The sequence below is a fragment of the Perkinsus marinus genome (assembly GCF_000006405.1).
Source record: "Perkinsus marinus ATCC 50983 genomic scaffold scf_1104296973568, whole genome shotgun sequence".
Classification (NCBI taxonomy): Eukaryota; Perkinsozoa; order Perkinsida; family Perkinsidae; genus Perkinsus; species Perkinsus marinus.
The window spans coordinates 177,615-194,589 of record NW_003201384.1 but is presented as its reverse complement, the minus strand read 5'-3'; the positions used below and the strand labels follow the sequence as shown (position 1 = coordinate 194,589).

Sequence of the window (16,975 nt, the reverse complement as noted above, 5' to 3'; positions counted from 1 at the left end):
CCGACTTTTTTGGACTCTAGCGACCGGCTGGAGGCGATCGGTTTTCAACTTCGAGAGGCTTTGCCCAGTAAGTCTATGGGGTGCGAGAGAGAGCTTCGAATTTTCATTTGCGGCAGATGTCCGTCTGGTCCCGATCGATCGTCTGCGTATTGCGACGGAGCGGAGGATGCAATGGCGGCATTTGGTTTTCCCATGGCAGCTCATTCAAGTTGGAGGATTTTCTGGGAAGCGGAACCCAGCTCAGATGGAGAAGAAGTGCCCATCGGCTTGGCATACTCTGTAATAAGGATGGTGGTGCCTAGTTTACAGTGCGTGCCAATTCAATATGTGAATGTGGAGAATGGGCGCATTCTATTGTCGCTATCACGATCTCGAAAGGTTACTTTTATCACATATTCTCATGATGGCAATGTTTACATTGTTTATGTGATACATATATGCAGATTGATTCTTATCAATCTCGGAGAATAACATCATTGTTTTCTGCCGTGCCACATGAATTCGACTCGTATTGCAATTATGGTTAAAACCCTATGAGTGCACAATTGCAGATATAGTATATTGATATTCAATGTGCTCAAGAGTGGCCCTGTTGAGATTTGTTTGTGAATGTCATAGTTCAGATCAGGTACACAGAGCGGGAGCGAATTTTCGCGCAGCGGGCCCATTTGGATTCTATGCGTTCTCGATGGATGTCCGCTCGGAACGCTGCTTGCGAGGATGCTGAGGTTTTACGGGGGAAGAAGAAGGCGAACAACAGCGAGAAAATTGAAGCATTGCCGCCAGACGTGGAGGGAACGCATATCCCGCTTTTCCCCGGGCAGATGGATCCTTTAGCGCAGGCGAAAAAACTGCGTGAAGAGGCGGAAGCTCGACGGAAAATTCTGATGGAAAAAGAGGAAAATCGAAACGATGACCAAGAAGGGTTAGAATGTGACTTGGGCGGGCCATGCGGGATAGAGGATTTATTGACCGATTTGCAGCGGCTACCGGACCCACCTCTCAGCGACTCTCTGCGGATTGGACTTGTTTGTGGAGAGGTAGGCAGCATTGGTCGGGTTGCGAATGACATGCTTCAATTCGGCTCTCATTCAAGTTTGCTGAGGCTTGCTAGCTGGATAGTTGACCGTCGATGATTAATTTAGGGAGATATTGTACAAAATTATCTTTATTTCTATATGCTATATTTTATGCTATATATGCTTTATTTCTATATCTTTATTTCATATGCTAGCATTAGAATTTTATTTGTAATATTGTATTCTTCATAGGGTATTAATATCGTTATATTTGGTAGAGGTATGTTCATTTCTATACATTTCACCCTAGTGATATGAAAAACACTGGTGAAAAACATATTTCACGACTATTGAATATCACAGCGAATATCGTGTTTTTCACCGAGTTTTACGCCACTTCACGTAAAACGGGTTGTGACACTTCATTAAAGTGTTTGCCACATGTGAGGCCTAGCGTGAGTAAGCTCTCTGAATATGCTGATCGGATTTCGCGAATTGTTTTACGCCGGAGTCGGATCGCAGTGGGCTGAGCGGGCTGCTGGGAGGAGTTTCTAGATAGCACTTGTTAGTATTCTCGTTATTGAGGTCATCAGGCTCATACGGAGCGTGTGAAGGGGCTGTTGGCGAGGCAAATGAGGACTAGTTTCAAGGGGCAGATGAAGCAATACGAATATGACTTGAGGAAACCTCCGAGGGTTGATTGGGTTTATGTAAGCACCTGCAGTTGCATTTACTGCATTGCAGTGTAGGAAAATATGCGACTACGTGTGTTGGTGACAATGTGAAATTGCGAGGGAATTTGGGAAAGTTATAGTCGAGATTGCATGTGAACTTGCACAATTAGTGAGGAATCTCTTGAGCTGAGCTGAGAAGAGCAAATATATATTCCTCCAACACTGCGGTATTGTTGTAACGTATTGAACATGTTTTGAATCTTTTATTTCACCCTAGTTTCGTATATTCGGTTGTGTGTGTGGGAAAATATGCACATGGTCAACTACATGGGTTGGTGAAAAATATGAGAAAATTTTGGGAAATTTTTATTTGGTTGTGGATACTTCTATCCGAATTCGTATATAAATTTCTATAGTTAGTGAAGAAACTCAGTTGAGGAAAGCGAACACGTATTTCTCCAATGCTGTCAGTCGTACTACATCCTGCTGCCTCTGCTGGTTTGGATTCCCCCGTACTTGCTTCTCAAATTCTTCCCCAAGAAGGAAACCAAGGAAGAGAAAGCTCTGAAGGCACCAGCTGTGTGGCAAGCGAAAGATTCGGTGGCTCCTGAGGAGCCTACACCGGTGGACGCGGAACGGGCACGGCTGTTGGCGTGGAAAGTGCAGCAGTTGAGGGGGGTCGATATTGATAGTGTTGAGGAAGAGAACAAGATTGCAAGAGTTGAAGTGAATAGAAAAGTACCACCGCCTGGTGTTGTTGAACTACCCTCTGCTGGAGATGGCGGGGTGTGGCGGCGACGGCAGGTTATCGATGATGATGAGGAGGAGGAGGATGGGAGCACTACGTGAAAGAGGACTGTTTCTGGACTTATGGAAACGTGGTCGGGTTAGTTCAATATTCGAGAGGATTTTACGGGATGGGAAGTAATCATGGTGACGGTCAGTCGGTGTACTGCTTTTCCCCCTCCTCCCTGTAGACGGAGCCGTTGGATTGCATAGTCTTCGTTGAGTGGTAGATTAGAATAGTTTTCAGTTTGATAGACGTTCAGTTGACGGTAGTTGTTGTTATTCAACTTTCATCATGCCGCTACAGGATGCTCCAATGGAGCGGCAGGGAGGGATGGACAGCACCCAGGTAAGGACAGCCTCCCAGTTCAGTGGGGGGGGGGTTCCCGTCGCAGTAAGGATTCTTGTGATAGTATGTTATGAACTCCTAGAATGGGGATTGTCAATCGCCGTCTCTCTAGCAGACGAGAGATTTTGCTATCAACTTTGCTTTTCCACGTGAACGTCTGTGGATGTGTACTGGTGGGGGTCGGTCGCCTCTTTGATGGGGTCGGAGGAGTTCCCAATCGTATAGGGTGGATTTTCTCAGGCGGAAGATCTCTCTGATGACAGCGACTTGGTGGTGAATACGGCTGATGTCGCTCGGAAGTTGGCGCCCAGTCGAGGGGTTTCGAATAGTGAGTATATGAAATTGTCAACTTTCTTGGTGCTTCTCGCTGCTGTGGTTTTCCTCCAAGGGAGGGCGTGGGAACACATATTTCCGTGGAATCAGTTTTCGCTGCTGCTGTGCCTTGGCGATGAATGCCGGCTCAGAAACGATAAATTTGAAAATTTACTGTTTCATGCTGACTGGGTAGCGTTGAATGCTGAAACTCCAGCAAGGCTTAGATATAGTGATAGGGTATACTAAACCGAAGTGGAACGGTCATGTTCGATCGATAGCAGCATCGATTTTTTTGCATAGGCCTCAACTGGACCTGTTTCGTATTTTTATCTTTTGTGATCATCGTAGATACGTCCGCTCTACCCTCTCCTCCCCGGCCTCCAGGGCGTCCAGTTCCGCCAGCCAATCCATCGACTGTAAGACCGGTGTTGTTGAGCACACCGTCGGGGAACGTCGCGGCGAAGAGCGCCTCAACGCGACCACCGCCTCCTTCCCGACCGCCTCGACATCGCTCTGCTGGAGGACAGCTGAGAGTAGTGAGGCCCAGCGAGATGCCATCTGAGACGGTGATGGAAATGGAAGTCGAATTGGACCCGAATGGTGATGATATTGAGAGGAACCTCCCGCAGTTTGCGGAGTTTTTAAAGTCTCGACAGGCGACCGAAAGTTCACTGCCGCTGAAGCCATCGAGTGCGCCTCGGTTGTTTCCAAGTGGCGATCCGCCGACCACTTTGAAAGGGAATTTTGAGGAAGATCAGGAAAGCCCAGGGCGTCGAGCTTACGAGAGAGGCAGGGGAACAGTATATGGGAAGTTACCGAGAAAGCCTCCGGTGCAGTACGCAGTCCCATCGATGGGCCGGGAAATTGCCCCTCTGAGCTCTCGGCCGCGGTCGACTCTACCGAGGAATGGGTATAACGCCTATCCAGGGTATTACGATCAGGTGGTCAAGATGAGAAATGAGGAACAGGTGAACGACATGGACGGCGGTGGTGAAGATTCAGAGGCGCCTCAGATGAGCAGTAGGAGAGTTTTGGATAGTGCACCAGTGGAGTCTCCTTTGCCGCGCGTTGTGGAGCCGGTGAGCTCCCCACAGGTCGAGTATGAATACGTGCCGTACGACAAGAAAGCGATGCTCAGTGAGTTCAACTCCACAGGGCTGGAGAGGGAAGGAGGTAGGTCTTGGACAGTCCAGCCTGCTGATCAATGGACGGCATTGCCGTGGGGGAATTCGTCGTCTGCGGCTGAGGAGTATCTTGAGGGTCGAGGTGGCATTAGTTGGGAAAGGGAGGCGGGGGAGGTGCTCGAAGACTTGCCGGGAGGAAGTTCCAGAAGGAGATGCGAAAGCGACGATTTTGCTTCTGAAGGTGGGGAGGGTTCCAGTAGTGAGTTGAGCAGCAGGTCGGCTTGTGGGAGTGGGAGGAGATCATATGGCGAAAGATATTCTGCTGCGCACAGGGAAGAATTTGGGAGGCGAAGAAGTAGAGAGGATCGCTCAGAGGGAAGGAGCTCGGGAGGTGGTAGAAGGAGGCGAGGGAGTAGTTATGATAGTCGTAGGAGGAGCAGTTGGAGCTCTGGAGAAAATCGTGGTGGCGACGGCGGCGGATTCCGGAGAAGAGCGAGTGAACGCTCTGATGGTAGTCGGGTTGATTCGCGTTCTTCTGATGACGGTGATGATGATGATGATCGGAATTCTGAGTATTCGGATGGATCAAGTCGCACATGTTCGTACGGCTCGGGTAGTAGTTGGTACGCCAGAGAGGAGGGTAGTTGTAGTAGTAGTAATAGGACGGGCAGTTCTGTGCGGTCCAGAAATGATTGGAATAGAGAAGGGAAAGACAATTCGAGAGGAAGCCGAGAGTATTGGAATAGTCCAGGAAGCGAGTGGAACCGCTATGCGGAGAAGTCGTTACCTTCGCAGTGTTCTCCCGGTGCAAGGCAGGAGGGAGGGAAGGCAGGACAGCGGGGACGCCCACAGTGGGCGGATGAGATACGTTTTGGGCAGCCGAATGGGGTCCTGCCGAGCTATAATCAGAGTAAGTGGGAGTTCGGCGAGGAGTGGTATGAGTTTTGATATTCGGTTGCTGGTCACTCTCTAGCTCTGAAGGTGAAGTTGTACAGGAATATAAACGAAAATATCTTTTTTGGAAATTTTATTTTGATCTTAGTCTCTGATAATCTAAATATGTGTCGATCCGATATGCAAATTTAGGAAATTCGTGGTATTTTCCGAGATGGATAAGAATCGATCTGAAACTATATCGTATAAACAATGTGAACATTGCTATGAACATGTGATGTGATAAAAGTGACCTTTCGAGACTATGATAGCGACAAGTTGTTCACTATCATTAATCCCGGAATAGAAAACGCACATTTTTGACATTTGCATAGTATCAAAATGGCATGCACTGTAGAACTACGCGATCATCTCAAATCAGAATTCATCGAATTGGCTCGTTATTGATATTCCCGTGACAGATACGGTTAAACCGAGCGAAATATTGGGCAATTTGGGGAAGACCAAACCGCCCACTCCGCAGGCCCCAACCTCCTCTGTCTCCCTCGAGGACCTTCTCACGGCCACACCAGGGAAAGCGGCGGCGACGGTGGACCCTCGTGGGGATGCACTTGGTGGAATAAAGAAGGAATGGGTATCGGGCGTATTCAAGTGGATTGCCAAGTTGGACGGTTTGTGGTATATGCGAGGGAACGCCACTACTGTCATCAAGTACCGCTTCAAACCGGTGAGTTGGTCGCCTGATGATTCCGCCTGGTTCAATGTGGGTTAAGTTCGTTCGGGAATGGTATTACTTCGCTCGTCCTGGATAGTGATAGGCTCAGAAGTATTCTGACATTGTGAGGTTATGGATCCTTGTTAGGAGCATATAACGGTTTGAACTGTCGCTCTCTGTGCAGCATAGACTATGCTATACTATAGTAAGTTCATATTATGCTGTAATATGAATCTATTTGTGTTATATATGTACATGATAGGCTACTAGTAGTGGTATTCACAATTCCATATCGCTACTCGTAGAAAAACTGTATGATTAAATACATCATCAGTAATGATGTATTTGTGACCATATTAATACTTTCATATATATTATATATCTATTCTATTTCTAACGGGCCCATCGCAACGTTACTTCACCGAGTGTGGCTGACAGTAGCTTGTTACTGTGTGACACGCAGTAGTCGAGACTGTCACGGCGAATGAGGATGGGAATCCTGTCAGGTGGATGCATTAGCAGACGATAGAGGAAGATTTATGGCGGTTCAAATAGAGGATAGCCCAGCGAATGTTGGCTACTTGATACTGAAAGAGTAGTTTTATTATGTTGGTTCGCCATCGGACCTGTTTTGTATCTATCGTGGTTGAACCTAAGATATGCGCCCTCAGGCCTGAGTCTCGGCACATGAATAACTACTTCTATACGGACTTGGTGTCATTGGAGGATCTCCGACCTGCTGTGAAGGAGAAGGGTGTACTATGGCAGCTCACTGAAGGTAAAGTCAATTATTTTTCCCGGAAAATTTTAAAAAATTTTTCCTTTTTCTGCTGTCTTCTCTGGTATGCGCAGTACAATAATCGTTTTTCCCTCGTTGGCTCCGACGTGCGGGGGATGTCCTTATCTGAAGACCTCTCTCTTGAAATTGGCTGTTTTCTGCAATGATGTTAATTTATGTGGGAGCATTGTTGTCTTTCAGGATGCTTCAACTCCAACTTTGACACACTGACATTCATCCGACCATCTGATGATCCCAAAGTGAGTGGAGGGGGAAAAGGTATATTCGTTATAGCAATTAACTCGTTCTGGTGGATTGGGAGCGACGATGCTGATGGATCCGGCGAATGGGAGTGAAAAAGTCGACGTGGTCAGTTTGTGAATATATCATGGCTTTGAGAAACGCCGTCATAATTCATCACAACGCGTCTATGAATTTCTCTCTTTTATTTTCTGTGAAATTTTGTGGTGCATAGATTGTTGCTATCTTATTTTCAATCTTGCAGAGTGGAGGGACTCAGTGGCTCGTATTTGACCGACAGCCCCGGAAGAAAAACGATACACCCGATAGCAGGGAAAGTCGTCGGTCTTCTCAACAACAACAACACGTTGTTACCCCTGAGGCCCCTCATAGTGGCCGACATGAAGACGGTGGAGGCGATTACTATGGGCACTGGACAGATTGGAAAAAGAGTGACGGTGCGTGGCAATGGGATGACTATAACAAGTCGTATGAAGGAGAAGGGAAGTGGAGGAACCATCAGAAAGGATGGGGACAGGAGTGGAAAAAGGAGGAGACTCGCTCTAAGGGCGTTGTGGATTGGAATAGGGTAGAGTACCATCCTGACTGGCGGAGATTCACCGGGGAGTGGTATGGTTTCAAGCAGTATGGGGAAGGTGAGTGTAAATCCTCCACTGTGCGTCGCGTGAGTGTAGCTTTTGTCAGCGCCTCGGCCGTCGTTCAAGTCATACGAACTCCCGGGCCCTCACAAGGTGAGCTTATCGCTGGGGAATTGAAGCCTGATGTGCATGCGTATAGTACAGTGGGCCGCAGAGTACAATTTCGCCGTGATGTATTAACATACCTAATTTGAAGAGCTACGACTGCTGACTCGTGGTTTGACATTCTCGATAATCTATGCAAGCCTTCTCATAGGCCCGGTGTACGCAACTTAGTCTTGATGGTGATGTGGTTGAGAGTAGACCTATTGCATAGGGTGATTATTGGTAAACTGATCGCACGAAGAGCTGGCACAGTTGTTGGCTGAATATTTTTGGAATGATTCAGATCATTTCTCTCAGTTCGAATGTCACTGGTATAATATGGTCATTATCACAGTGACACTCGAATGCGTCAAATTTTGGTTTCGATTTCGAGTGAATTTCGCAAGGAAATGGCACTTTCCTCATCGTTTCGCTACTCGGCGTCAGGAGTGACGAGAATGGCAACCGACAATTTGCTCGGGAGCGCTGCGCAACTCTTTCGATCTTCAGGATGACCATTTGATCGACATGGCGACGATACTATTCGTATACGGCTTTCCGCGTAGCTACAGCGAAGACGACCTGAAGGAAGCATTCTCGAAATTCGGCGAAGTGCAGGAGGCTAAGGTAAGGACAGTACGATTGATTCGTTACATCAGCATATAAAACCGAAGACATGACATTATCCTTGTGTATTGTTCCTATTGGCTCCTTCGGCTCTGATTGGCTGTGATAGAATCAAATCATTACTCATAATTGTGGAGGGTGGTGTATTATTAGGTGAAGAGAAAATGGGGTCATCGAGGGTATGGAGCTGGATATGGGTGGATAAGATACGCCAATCGCGATGAGTGTGAACGATGTGTCGCGGCAACCAAGAATAAAATGACTTTTCAGGGTATGAACTATCCAGCTAAGGTGGGCTCTCGAGGATGCTAGAGTTCGCTTGGACTTTTTGGGGAAGTATTGCGACACGCAATAACTGCTGGCTTATATCAAACCAACAATTCTGCTGGTTTTTGAACTTTTCATGCTCGGCTTTCCTCGGATTTATCGTGAATCCTCATTTAGGAGTCCGGAGAAAAACTAGAAGTCGATGAATGCAATGCTGATCTTTTCAAATCGATCGGATAATCGATTGAGTATATATGATGAAGTGAATGATTGTAAACAACTGCGTCGTCTTTGATTCACACGGCTTCAGCATTATAGTCTGTTCCAGATTCGACCAGCGATGGATAAGGACTTCCATCTCGAATATAGAGACAAGTTGTATCCCGAGGTGAGCAGCCTTGCTATAATCGATCGCCTGATCGATTATGGTCGTTGTTAGGATATGGCCAGAAGAACGGGGTATTGGTTGAAGGTGCTGAAAAATATCGAGTGCATCCCAAAGAATTACGATAAAGGATTCGAACTGCGAGTTTTCGGGAGGGTCGTGCTTCAATTCGACATCGGAGCTCGGAAGGCGACTCTGTATGATGCCGCAGTCAGCAAGCACGTGGCGATATTTGTCATGAACTTGTTCTTGGAGAACGTCGTGGATTGTCGAATCGATAATTACCACGCGGTTGGCGAGTCAGACGAGAATTATCAAGTAAGTCATTCTCTGAAAATATTGAAAATATTTATTATTATGTACAAGCTTGCGGTGTGGGGGCTCCTACGCCTTGGGGCCTCACTTCTGGGGCGTGTTCGTTCTGGAGGATCATCGTCTAGGAATGCCATAATCTCACTCTACTGGGTGCAGCAATGACTCGTTGATATTCGAAATTTGGGAATCGGTTGTCAATGGAGACTATAATTTCGAATGATGGGAAGAGTCGACAGGTTTTTGCTCTTGTGTAGGTGTATAAAAATTTCTCTCGTCGTGGGGCAACTGACAGCGAACCTTACGAGTCGGGGATGGAGTTGGATTTGAGGCCGTGCAAGAATGCTGATTTGGATTCAGCTTCCAGACTTACCGAAGTGCTAAAGACATATATATTGATCAAACAGCATAAAATTGAGAATCGAGATGATGGTTGGCTCGTGTGACTGCCGTTGTGTCGGTGTTGGATTTATGATTCATTTGAAACTATTACTGGCTCGAACGTTTCTATTGGAATTTCAGTGAGTTGGTTTGACCAATTTCCGTCAACCAAGTCAGGTTGACAAAACTCGGGAAGACACTCTAAAGTTGAAAGTTTCAACTGGTCATCTACTCGTCATGTAGCTGGATTTACCGATGTTCAACACGCTCGATCTCCCGCGGTAGGAAGGTTCGATACATGGGCCGTATGAGAGATGCGGATGAGCTATAGAAACTTAGACTGTTGTAGCGGATGAGTACAACGGTTACGCTTTTTCAGCTATTTTCCTCACTCGGAAGAATCACAACGCGGTTCATGCTTCGCTCAGTAATATCGTCTCATGCGTTCACCGGGGGCAAGGAAGCCTGGTGAACCATCAGGCTGAGAAAAGGTTGGGCACGCAGGCCTTAGCCACGTAAAGTGGCATGAGGAACGTACGTTGTGTATTGCGAGGCGGAATCGCAAAGTCGGCAGCGCCGATTGGCAGAACTGACGGATAGCAGTAGAAGACAGGTTGATTCAACTCAATGGCTCTCCCGTGTTGGCAGAAAGTAGAAACAGATTTACATCGTCCAAGAGTTCCTCATCTCAGCTGTAGTGTATTACTGGGCTCTCATCATGCCAGTGATGATCTGGTTCCCTTGTTGGGTGAGGCAGGTCCCTTGGTGAGTTGGATGATTGTGGATCTGCTGATGGCAGAGATCATGGCTCCACTCTCCATCGGGACCTTGCGGTATCACAGCTCATTCCATGGCCCAAGGGCTGGCTTGTCGAGCTCGACAAGTGGGTGGGACTGCGATGAACTGTGCTTCGCAGTTATCAAACGAGAATCTTCAGTTTCATTTCGCCCACCCCTCCAAATAGAAGTTACTAGTCTCCAAGTAGGCCTTGAAAAGTTGTATAGGCAGTCGGTGCTAGTGACTCTGGCAACACAATCCCAAAGGTAGATACGGGTGTGAGATAATACTTAGCTGCGGTCGACAAGGTTGGCAGGGGTGCAAACAGTAATGCTCAAAAAGAGTCCCTCGAAAGACTCTAAATGCAATCGATCCTTTGACGCACGCACACAAAAGCTACAGTTGAGGCTCTCGCGCCGCCCATACTGTCTATTTCGCACAGGCAGAGCCGCACAGTCGGACAACAGCAAAAGATAGCTGACGATGGCCGGATGGAGTCGATTTACATATAGCAAACAATCGATACAATGCAGCAAAAATAGCTGCATTGTATCGATTGTTAGCTGAGCTAACGGACTTTCCAGCAGGAGCGGTCAGATCCTCCTACCACAATTCATCAGCTCATCATCAGTACACGCGAAGTTCACGTCGTGAACCATGAAGTTTATGGCATAAACCACTTCGTTCGGTGGCACTGCGATGTTGGAATCCAACTCCATTAACCACGCGTAGAAGATAGTTCTCCCCAGATTTCGGACAAAATCGCAGTCTGTGACCCTGCGATTCACGAGACTGTCCTTGAATACTGTTAACCCCTAATTGTGTGTCACGCGATATGTGATAACCATTCACGTGATTGAATTGTGTGGCAGAGGTGCTCCCGAACAGTCCACTCCAATAGACCTAGTAACATAACATTGCTCTATTGTTGTTCTACGCAGGGGTTAATCGAATTGCCTCACGATAGCATCCATTGTGATTGTTTCGAGCAAACATCTCTCAGATGCTAGCCAGCTCTCCTATTATCGTCCTCCTCCTCGTCTCCCTTCCATCTTCTGCTAGAAGGGAGGTGTCTATCAGCAGTCAAGAGTGGCTCGCTCCCACCGACACTATTTGTGAAATGTTCTCCATGGGTGTTAGTAAATTCCTCCTCGAGAGCACCACATTGGTCAACGATGGTTCTGTTTTCTCGGAGGTCGTCAACGTCACAATGGTCAACGAAATTGCCGATTGTGCCAGAAAATACGGCACTGGTACAGCCCTTTTGTTGGGCACAGACAGCTACCCTTATCATGAATGCTCCCCCGATATATTCAGCTTTGCTACGTTCGAATCTCAGATTCAGTCTTATATCACTCAATATAATGTAGAGGAGGTGAGGTTCTGGGTTTGGGTAGGAAACTGTCAACAGTTCTTCTGGCAAATCGCGCAAAGAGTTGGGTGGATCATAAGCCGTAAGCTCAAGACCAGGTCTGGGAAGCCTGTCAGAGCGTCGATCGGGTGAGTAAAATCGCCCATCGTTTCTGCTCTTAGAATCGCCGTTCTGAGTGTGCTTGTGTAGAGGCAACGGCTGGTCCGTAAGGTTGATCCACGAAGCGATATAGTTTGTCTCAGTTTCGGGGCGGAGCCCTTGGACTCACCCCTGTGGAAGTACGTAGAGGCAGCCAGGCTGGGACGCTTGTTCGATACCGTTTCGATTCACTTCGGACATCCGACACTTTTATCGAATAACATGGTTGATGCGGATTTCGCTCGCCAAGCCGTTCAGCGTCTGCTCACGCTCGGGGTACCAGCATCAAAAATCGAACTATCAGTAAGCCATGGACTACTTTAGGCGGGAATCGGCCGTTGCTGATACTGATCTTATAGGGGCGTCCGCGTTCAACTACGGTGTTATATTTCAGGTAGAGGCTATGGGATACTCACCTGGCAAATTTCAACCTCCCCGTACTTATGCTGAACTGATTGCTAAGGGCGCACTTCCTTTCTCGAACGGCCATTTCGAGGACTACACTTATCAGTCGCAGAAGCAAGTCCTTGAGAAGACTTGCCTCGTCGAAGATAGAGGCCTATACGGGTTTTCGATTTCAACCATTTCTGAGGACCTGCCTGCTAGGACCCGCTCTTCTCTACTCTATGCAGCACTACACTTTTGAATATGAATGAATTGATGTTTTTTTCAATTTTTATATCAACTTCGTTGTGGATGATTCGCACTGGCCGTTGTGTGCGATGCTGGAATCGATCCTCAGAATCGATTGTTGGAATCATTCCGGAAGTCGCGTTCAGTAAACACGATTTTGGAAGTTGAAAATCGATCTCGGAAGCGCCTCCTGAATCAATTACGACTCGCGTTCAGTAGACACGATTTCTAAAATCGATTCCAGCAAGGATTCCAGACTGGGCAAATAAAATACGTGAGAAATGGGGTTCCCCGGGATCGAATCTGAGGCCACCTGGTGGCCGCCAGTGGCGTCCGGCCACCAACAACGCACTTTCGAATTCTACTCACAGAATTCCAAAAAATGAATTCCGGAATATACCTCGACAAAGATTTGAACCCGAGACATTCGGAAACAATTCGCTGACTTATTCTACTAGACGAGATTAACTACTCATTGTACTTGTCACGGTTGAGCGGGCCAACCTTGAACGAGTACCAGTACTTGTCACTGACAAGTACTCTTACTATCCCACGTGTATAAGGGTTTTCTATGTGTTCGTTTGCCTCTATCCGTGATCACAAACCTGTACACCCGGCTATTAACCATTATAATTTACTTTCATTTCTAGATGGACACGGTTTGTTGAGACGGGGCGGTTTATCTCAACCGTCACGTTTGAACATGATGCCGAGCATGGTGCTCGGAGCATCACGTGATAGGCATCGTCATATAGCATGCTGTGATCGTACGTTGTACATGGAGATTCTGCGTCGATCAATATCAATTAATGTGCCCAATTTCATACACCCACAGGTTGGCTCACCCTTGAGCCGCTATGACTTTTCTCATTCGCGCCAGTCGATTGGACTGTCAACCCCCCTTGGAGGATGTGAGTAGATTACTCACACTTACTACGATTGACTCTAATGCAACCCAACATCGCCTTTTTCGTTATGACTAGTATCCATATCGGACAGATGGTGATGTAATATGCCGATAATTAAGATCCAAGTAAGAACCTCTGAAGTAAAATACTCGAAACGTAACCAGTTTTTCAAATACGAACTTCATAACGCCACAGATCAAAATTGTATATCGGATGTTTCACAAACTTATCAAGTCATAGAAGTGATCTCAGAATCCTCAAGCAAGTTTGATAATCTAGACTACGAAAGAGAAAGCTAACGACTGAATAATGCAAGAACCATTAGTTGATTCTGTTACGACCCGATCGATAAATTCCGATACACGGTAGATCTTTGCATTGTTGAGGAAGCATAATGATATTCCTATCTCTAAGATAGGAAGTATCATCAGACGTTCAACCTACTATGACCGGAATCCAGCGATATCAGTAGAAGAGACGAAAAGTTGAGGCATACATAAGTTATAACCCTTGAAGTTCCACCTGCACAACATACCACACCTTGGTACATGATAATGAGGATGGGATAGGTCCTATCCGATCCGCTAGGATCATCGGATAGGAAGATCATCATACTATCATTCACACCAGCAGCCGCTATGACCACAGCGGCAACGCCCTTTGGCGCATGTAGCACACTCATCGCCGAAGTTGTTAAGCTTGCGGCCTATAGGGGAACCATCTTGAGGAGCACCGTCGGTGGAACCAGAAGCAGCCAGGATGGTAACAGCGAGAAGCAGGGAGGCGAAACGCATGGATGTTAGATGAACAACCTATCATGTCTTTTGACTCGAGAGCAGCGAAAGGTTGCTGTTGTGTACTACACGAATTACGCAAAGTGAAAATGGATGTAACACTACTCGAAGAAGCGCCAGTGAAAAGCGCCATCTCGCGTGAAACGTGTGCGGGATTTCGCGAAAACCTGCGGAGTTCGTGAAATGCGAAGTGTAAAACTCGTTCTTCACTACACGTGTGAATGGCGCTCAGCTTCACGCGAACTTAATTGAAATGAGGTAGTGCATGAGAAAGTTCAAGATCTGGAAATAACTTCAGTGGAGCTGTTCCACATCGACCGGAAATTACGACTTGTCGATCTTGGGAGTATAACGCTATCCAACTGGACAAATCATCTCTAGATAAATAACGAGTAACCTGTGTTAATCAGAAGAATATGATGGTGATACTAGTTATAATAGGGCTACTGCCGATACAACAAACCGATGATTCGTTGGTAATCCTCCGAGGGGGGCCATGCGTGCTAAGTTAGTACTACTAACTTACTATGCGTGCTCCCGTGTTCCAGTTATCGTAAGAGTTGTCTATGCATACCAGCGCCGCTGCGGAGCGGTCCATGTCATAGTCGCAGGAGGGGAATAGTGTACGATGAAGGATCCTCTGATAAGCTTGATGCAGTGACCAGGTCACTGAGGTTTCCCACAGGTCACTGTGACCTGCGTAAAGCCTTAGTGTGATCCACATGTGAGCGCGGGATGAGGGGAGGACGGAGCTATCGCAACCGAAGTAGGCAAAGACGGCAGGCGAATCAGGTATATGTTGCTGCAACATTGTTGCACGCATGCGCAATCGTTGTCTTGCTTTCACTCTACGTATTCAGCATCGCGAGGAAAAGCTATAGTGAGAAGATCATTCAAGCGATGCACAGCGTACAAAGGCAGTACAAATGGGGTGATGAAAATTCAGAATAAAATTTCGCTCCTCGCGCCGGTCGAAGTCCAAACCTTGTATAAACCAATGTAACGAGGACGACAGTGGAGCATCTCCCATACTTGACTCGAATAACTTGAGCCATGTTTATCCTTCGGCCAATCGATAGTGCGGATTCGATCAACAAGGATGAGAAACTGCGGATGCAATTCCTCAATATCCGGAGTGTACGTTTTTCTATCTATAAGCTAAGCTCCTGCGATCTCGATCAACTTTGTCCTATCTGTGCATTGATTAACCTCCGAGGAGTTGCTAGTCCCGAACTTCATATCAGCGTCTAAGAGCTCGTAGACCTACGTACTGCCGGAGAGCTGCGAAGCAGCAAGTTGCTGCCAGCAACGAGCCATTTCCCAAGTGACATTTCGGGGCATCCAACAGAATACCGTAATTGAGGCTCTCCTCAAGCTTTGATATCCACCGTGGATATCATAGCTCAAGGAGAATTCGTGGATAATCCACGACACCATGTTTGAAATGCACGTACCGTACTCGAGTCAGACACCGTATTGACTCAAGACTCTTGAGGGCAACTCATTCCAATGGGGAGCTCCAGTGCGATCAACAGCAGATAGCGAGGGGAAGCATTCTATATCGGAGAATCCCTTGGGTACCTGAGGTTGCCTCAGTGAGGTACTGAAAAGCCTCAGTACCTCAGATATATATGAGGACTCCTCCGTGGCATCGACTAGCATTCCCAGTGCCACCGTCCCGAAAATCAAAGAGTCTTTTGCATACCCCGTCATTTTGGCGAGATGAGAATTCTCGAGAATAATGAGGGGCACGACTCGGCCTTATTCTTTCTCGGTCTCGTTCTCGCGAGATTTCGCGAGATTTCGCGGCTGTACCTACGTAGTACGTACGTATGGTGATGTACTCGTAGGTACATCACCTACGTACTCGTAGGTGATGTACGTACGAGCGGTGATTTACCAGTGGTAAACCACCACTCGTAGGACTAACTTATGAGGTTTGCGATGTACAGTAGGCTTTCTGCTATGACTTTCGCAGCCGTGCTGTCACATGTCAGAGACCACACATGGCTATTTCTATTGCGTCAGGATCCAACGATAAGTGTCGCGTTGATGGTATGAACTTCATTCGATATAAATGACGGTGGTTGATAATCACTGGTTACGGGGATATCAAACATATCAAAACTAATTATCAGACTCATCTTCCTAGAATATAAATCCTAGTGAGGTTGTTCATGAGCCCGGCCGATTCAGCTGCTGTTGTTTTGTAACGAACGTTAGTCACGCAAGCTCCGCTGTCTGAGTTCTGCCGGCGTATGGTGAAGATGAAGTGTGTCGAGTTACTCCTTGATAATAATAGCTATAGCTATTATTATTATTCTATTATTATTCTATAGCTATACCTCACCGGGTGACGAAGATTATATGAGAGGAAGAGAGAACCACACAATGGCCACCTCTCCTACTACAATCGCCCACACAACAACCACGGTCGCCCTTACCATCTCGGGGATGGCATAACCACAATGTTAAGCCAATTGCTCTCTTCTTTGCTGATACCACAAGAGGCTCCAGTCACAAGCTTCCCCCCGACCCTATCGAGTCGGCAGGCGTTGTCCCTTCTCCAGGAAACTTCACTGACAAGCTACATGGATGCTTGTAGCGGCAATGGTAACCATGGTGTGAAAAAAGTGTTTTTGTGTTGCCTTTGTCTTTCCATCGCGCGCGCTTACTTGCCTTCTGTGCCTCTCCCACATTAGAATCTCGTACTCATTCGCGTGCGTACGGGCGAATCTCGCTGG

At 47.1% G+C, this 16,975-nt stretch overlaps 5 protein-coding genes across 5 annotated transcripts; 4 read left to right on the top strand and 1 right to left on the bottom strand.

Annotated features, from left to right (window-relative positions):
* Nucleotides 1-116: 116 nt before the first annotated feature.
* On the top strand, nt 117-279 carry Pmar_PMAR012931 (hypothetical protein; the record flags this gene model as incomplete). The annotated part of the gene is made up of 1 exon (XM_002766154.1): nt 117-279. A coding segment is annotated over one exon (163 nt), but the record flags the coding sequence as incomplete, so codon positions are not given.
* A 413-nt stretch (nt 280-692) lies between these two features.
* Nucleotides 693-2,542, top strand: Pmar_PMAR012930 (hypothetical protein; the record flags this gene model as incomplete). The annotated part of the gene is made up of 3 exons (XM_002766153.1): nt 693-1,040; nt 1,613-1,729; nt 2,165-2,542. 3 exons carry the CDS (start codon nt 693-695, stop codon nt 2,540-2,542), a joined length of 843 nt encoding a protein of 280 aa, XP_002766199.1.
* Nucleotides 2,543-2,774: 232 nt separating this feature from the next.
* Pmar_PMAR012929 (hypothetical protein) lies at nt 2,775-9,718 on the top strand (the record flags this gene model as incomplete). Its single annotated transcript, XM_002766152.1, has 13 exons — nt 2,775-2,828; nt 3,069-3,156; nt 5,623-5,888; nt 6,383-6,471; nt 6,548-6,654; nt 6,856-6,914; nt 7,130-7,550; nt 7,600-7,646; nt 8,148-8,264; nt 8,418-8,555; nt 8,860-8,919; nt 8,971-9,234; nt 9,486-9,718. The coding sequence occupies 13 exons, from the start codon at nt 2,775-2,777 to the stop codon at nt 9,672-9,674; spliced, it is 1,899 nt and encodes a 632-aa protein (XP_002766198.1). The 3' UTR covers nt 9,675-9,718.
* A 1,634-nt stretch (nt 9,719-11,352) lies between these two features.
* Nucleotides 11,353-12,620, top strand: Pmar_PMAR012927 (hypothetical protein). Its single transcript, XM_002766151.1, has 3 exons — nt 11,353-11,886; nt 12,001-12,199; nt 12,291-12,620. The coding sequence occupies exons 1-3, from the start codon at nt 11,390-11,392 to the stop codon at nt 12,540-12,542; spliced, it is 948 nt and encodes a 315-aa protein (XP_002766197.1). The 5' UTR covers nt 11,353-11,389; the 3' UTR covers nt 12,543-12,620.
* A 1,434-nt stretch (nt 12,621-14,054) lies between these two features.
* On the bottom strand, nt 14,055-14,231 carry Pmar_PMAR012926 (hypothetical protein; the record flags this gene model as incomplete). The annotated part of the gene is made up of 1 exon (XM_002766150.1): nt 14,055-14,231. One exon carries the CDS (start codon nt 14,229-14,231, stop codon nt 14,055-14,057), a length of 177 nt encoding a protein of 58 aa, XP_002766196.1.
* Nucleotides 14,232-16,975: the final 2,744 nt, after the last annotated feature.

Coding starts and splice junctions, on each gene's coding strand:
- Pmar_PMAR012927 (XM_002766151.1), top strand. CDS start 11,390: ATGCTAGCCAGCTCTCCTATTATCGTCCTCCTCCTCGTCTCCCTTCCA. Junction 11,887..12,000: donor CCTGTCAGAGCGTCGATCGG/GTGAGTAAAATC, acceptor AGTTTGTCTCAG/TTTCGGGGCGGAGCCCTTGG. Junction 12,200..12,290: donor CATCAAAAATCGAACTATCA/GTAAGCCATGGA, acceptor GTTATATTTCAG/GTAGAGGCTATGGGATACTC.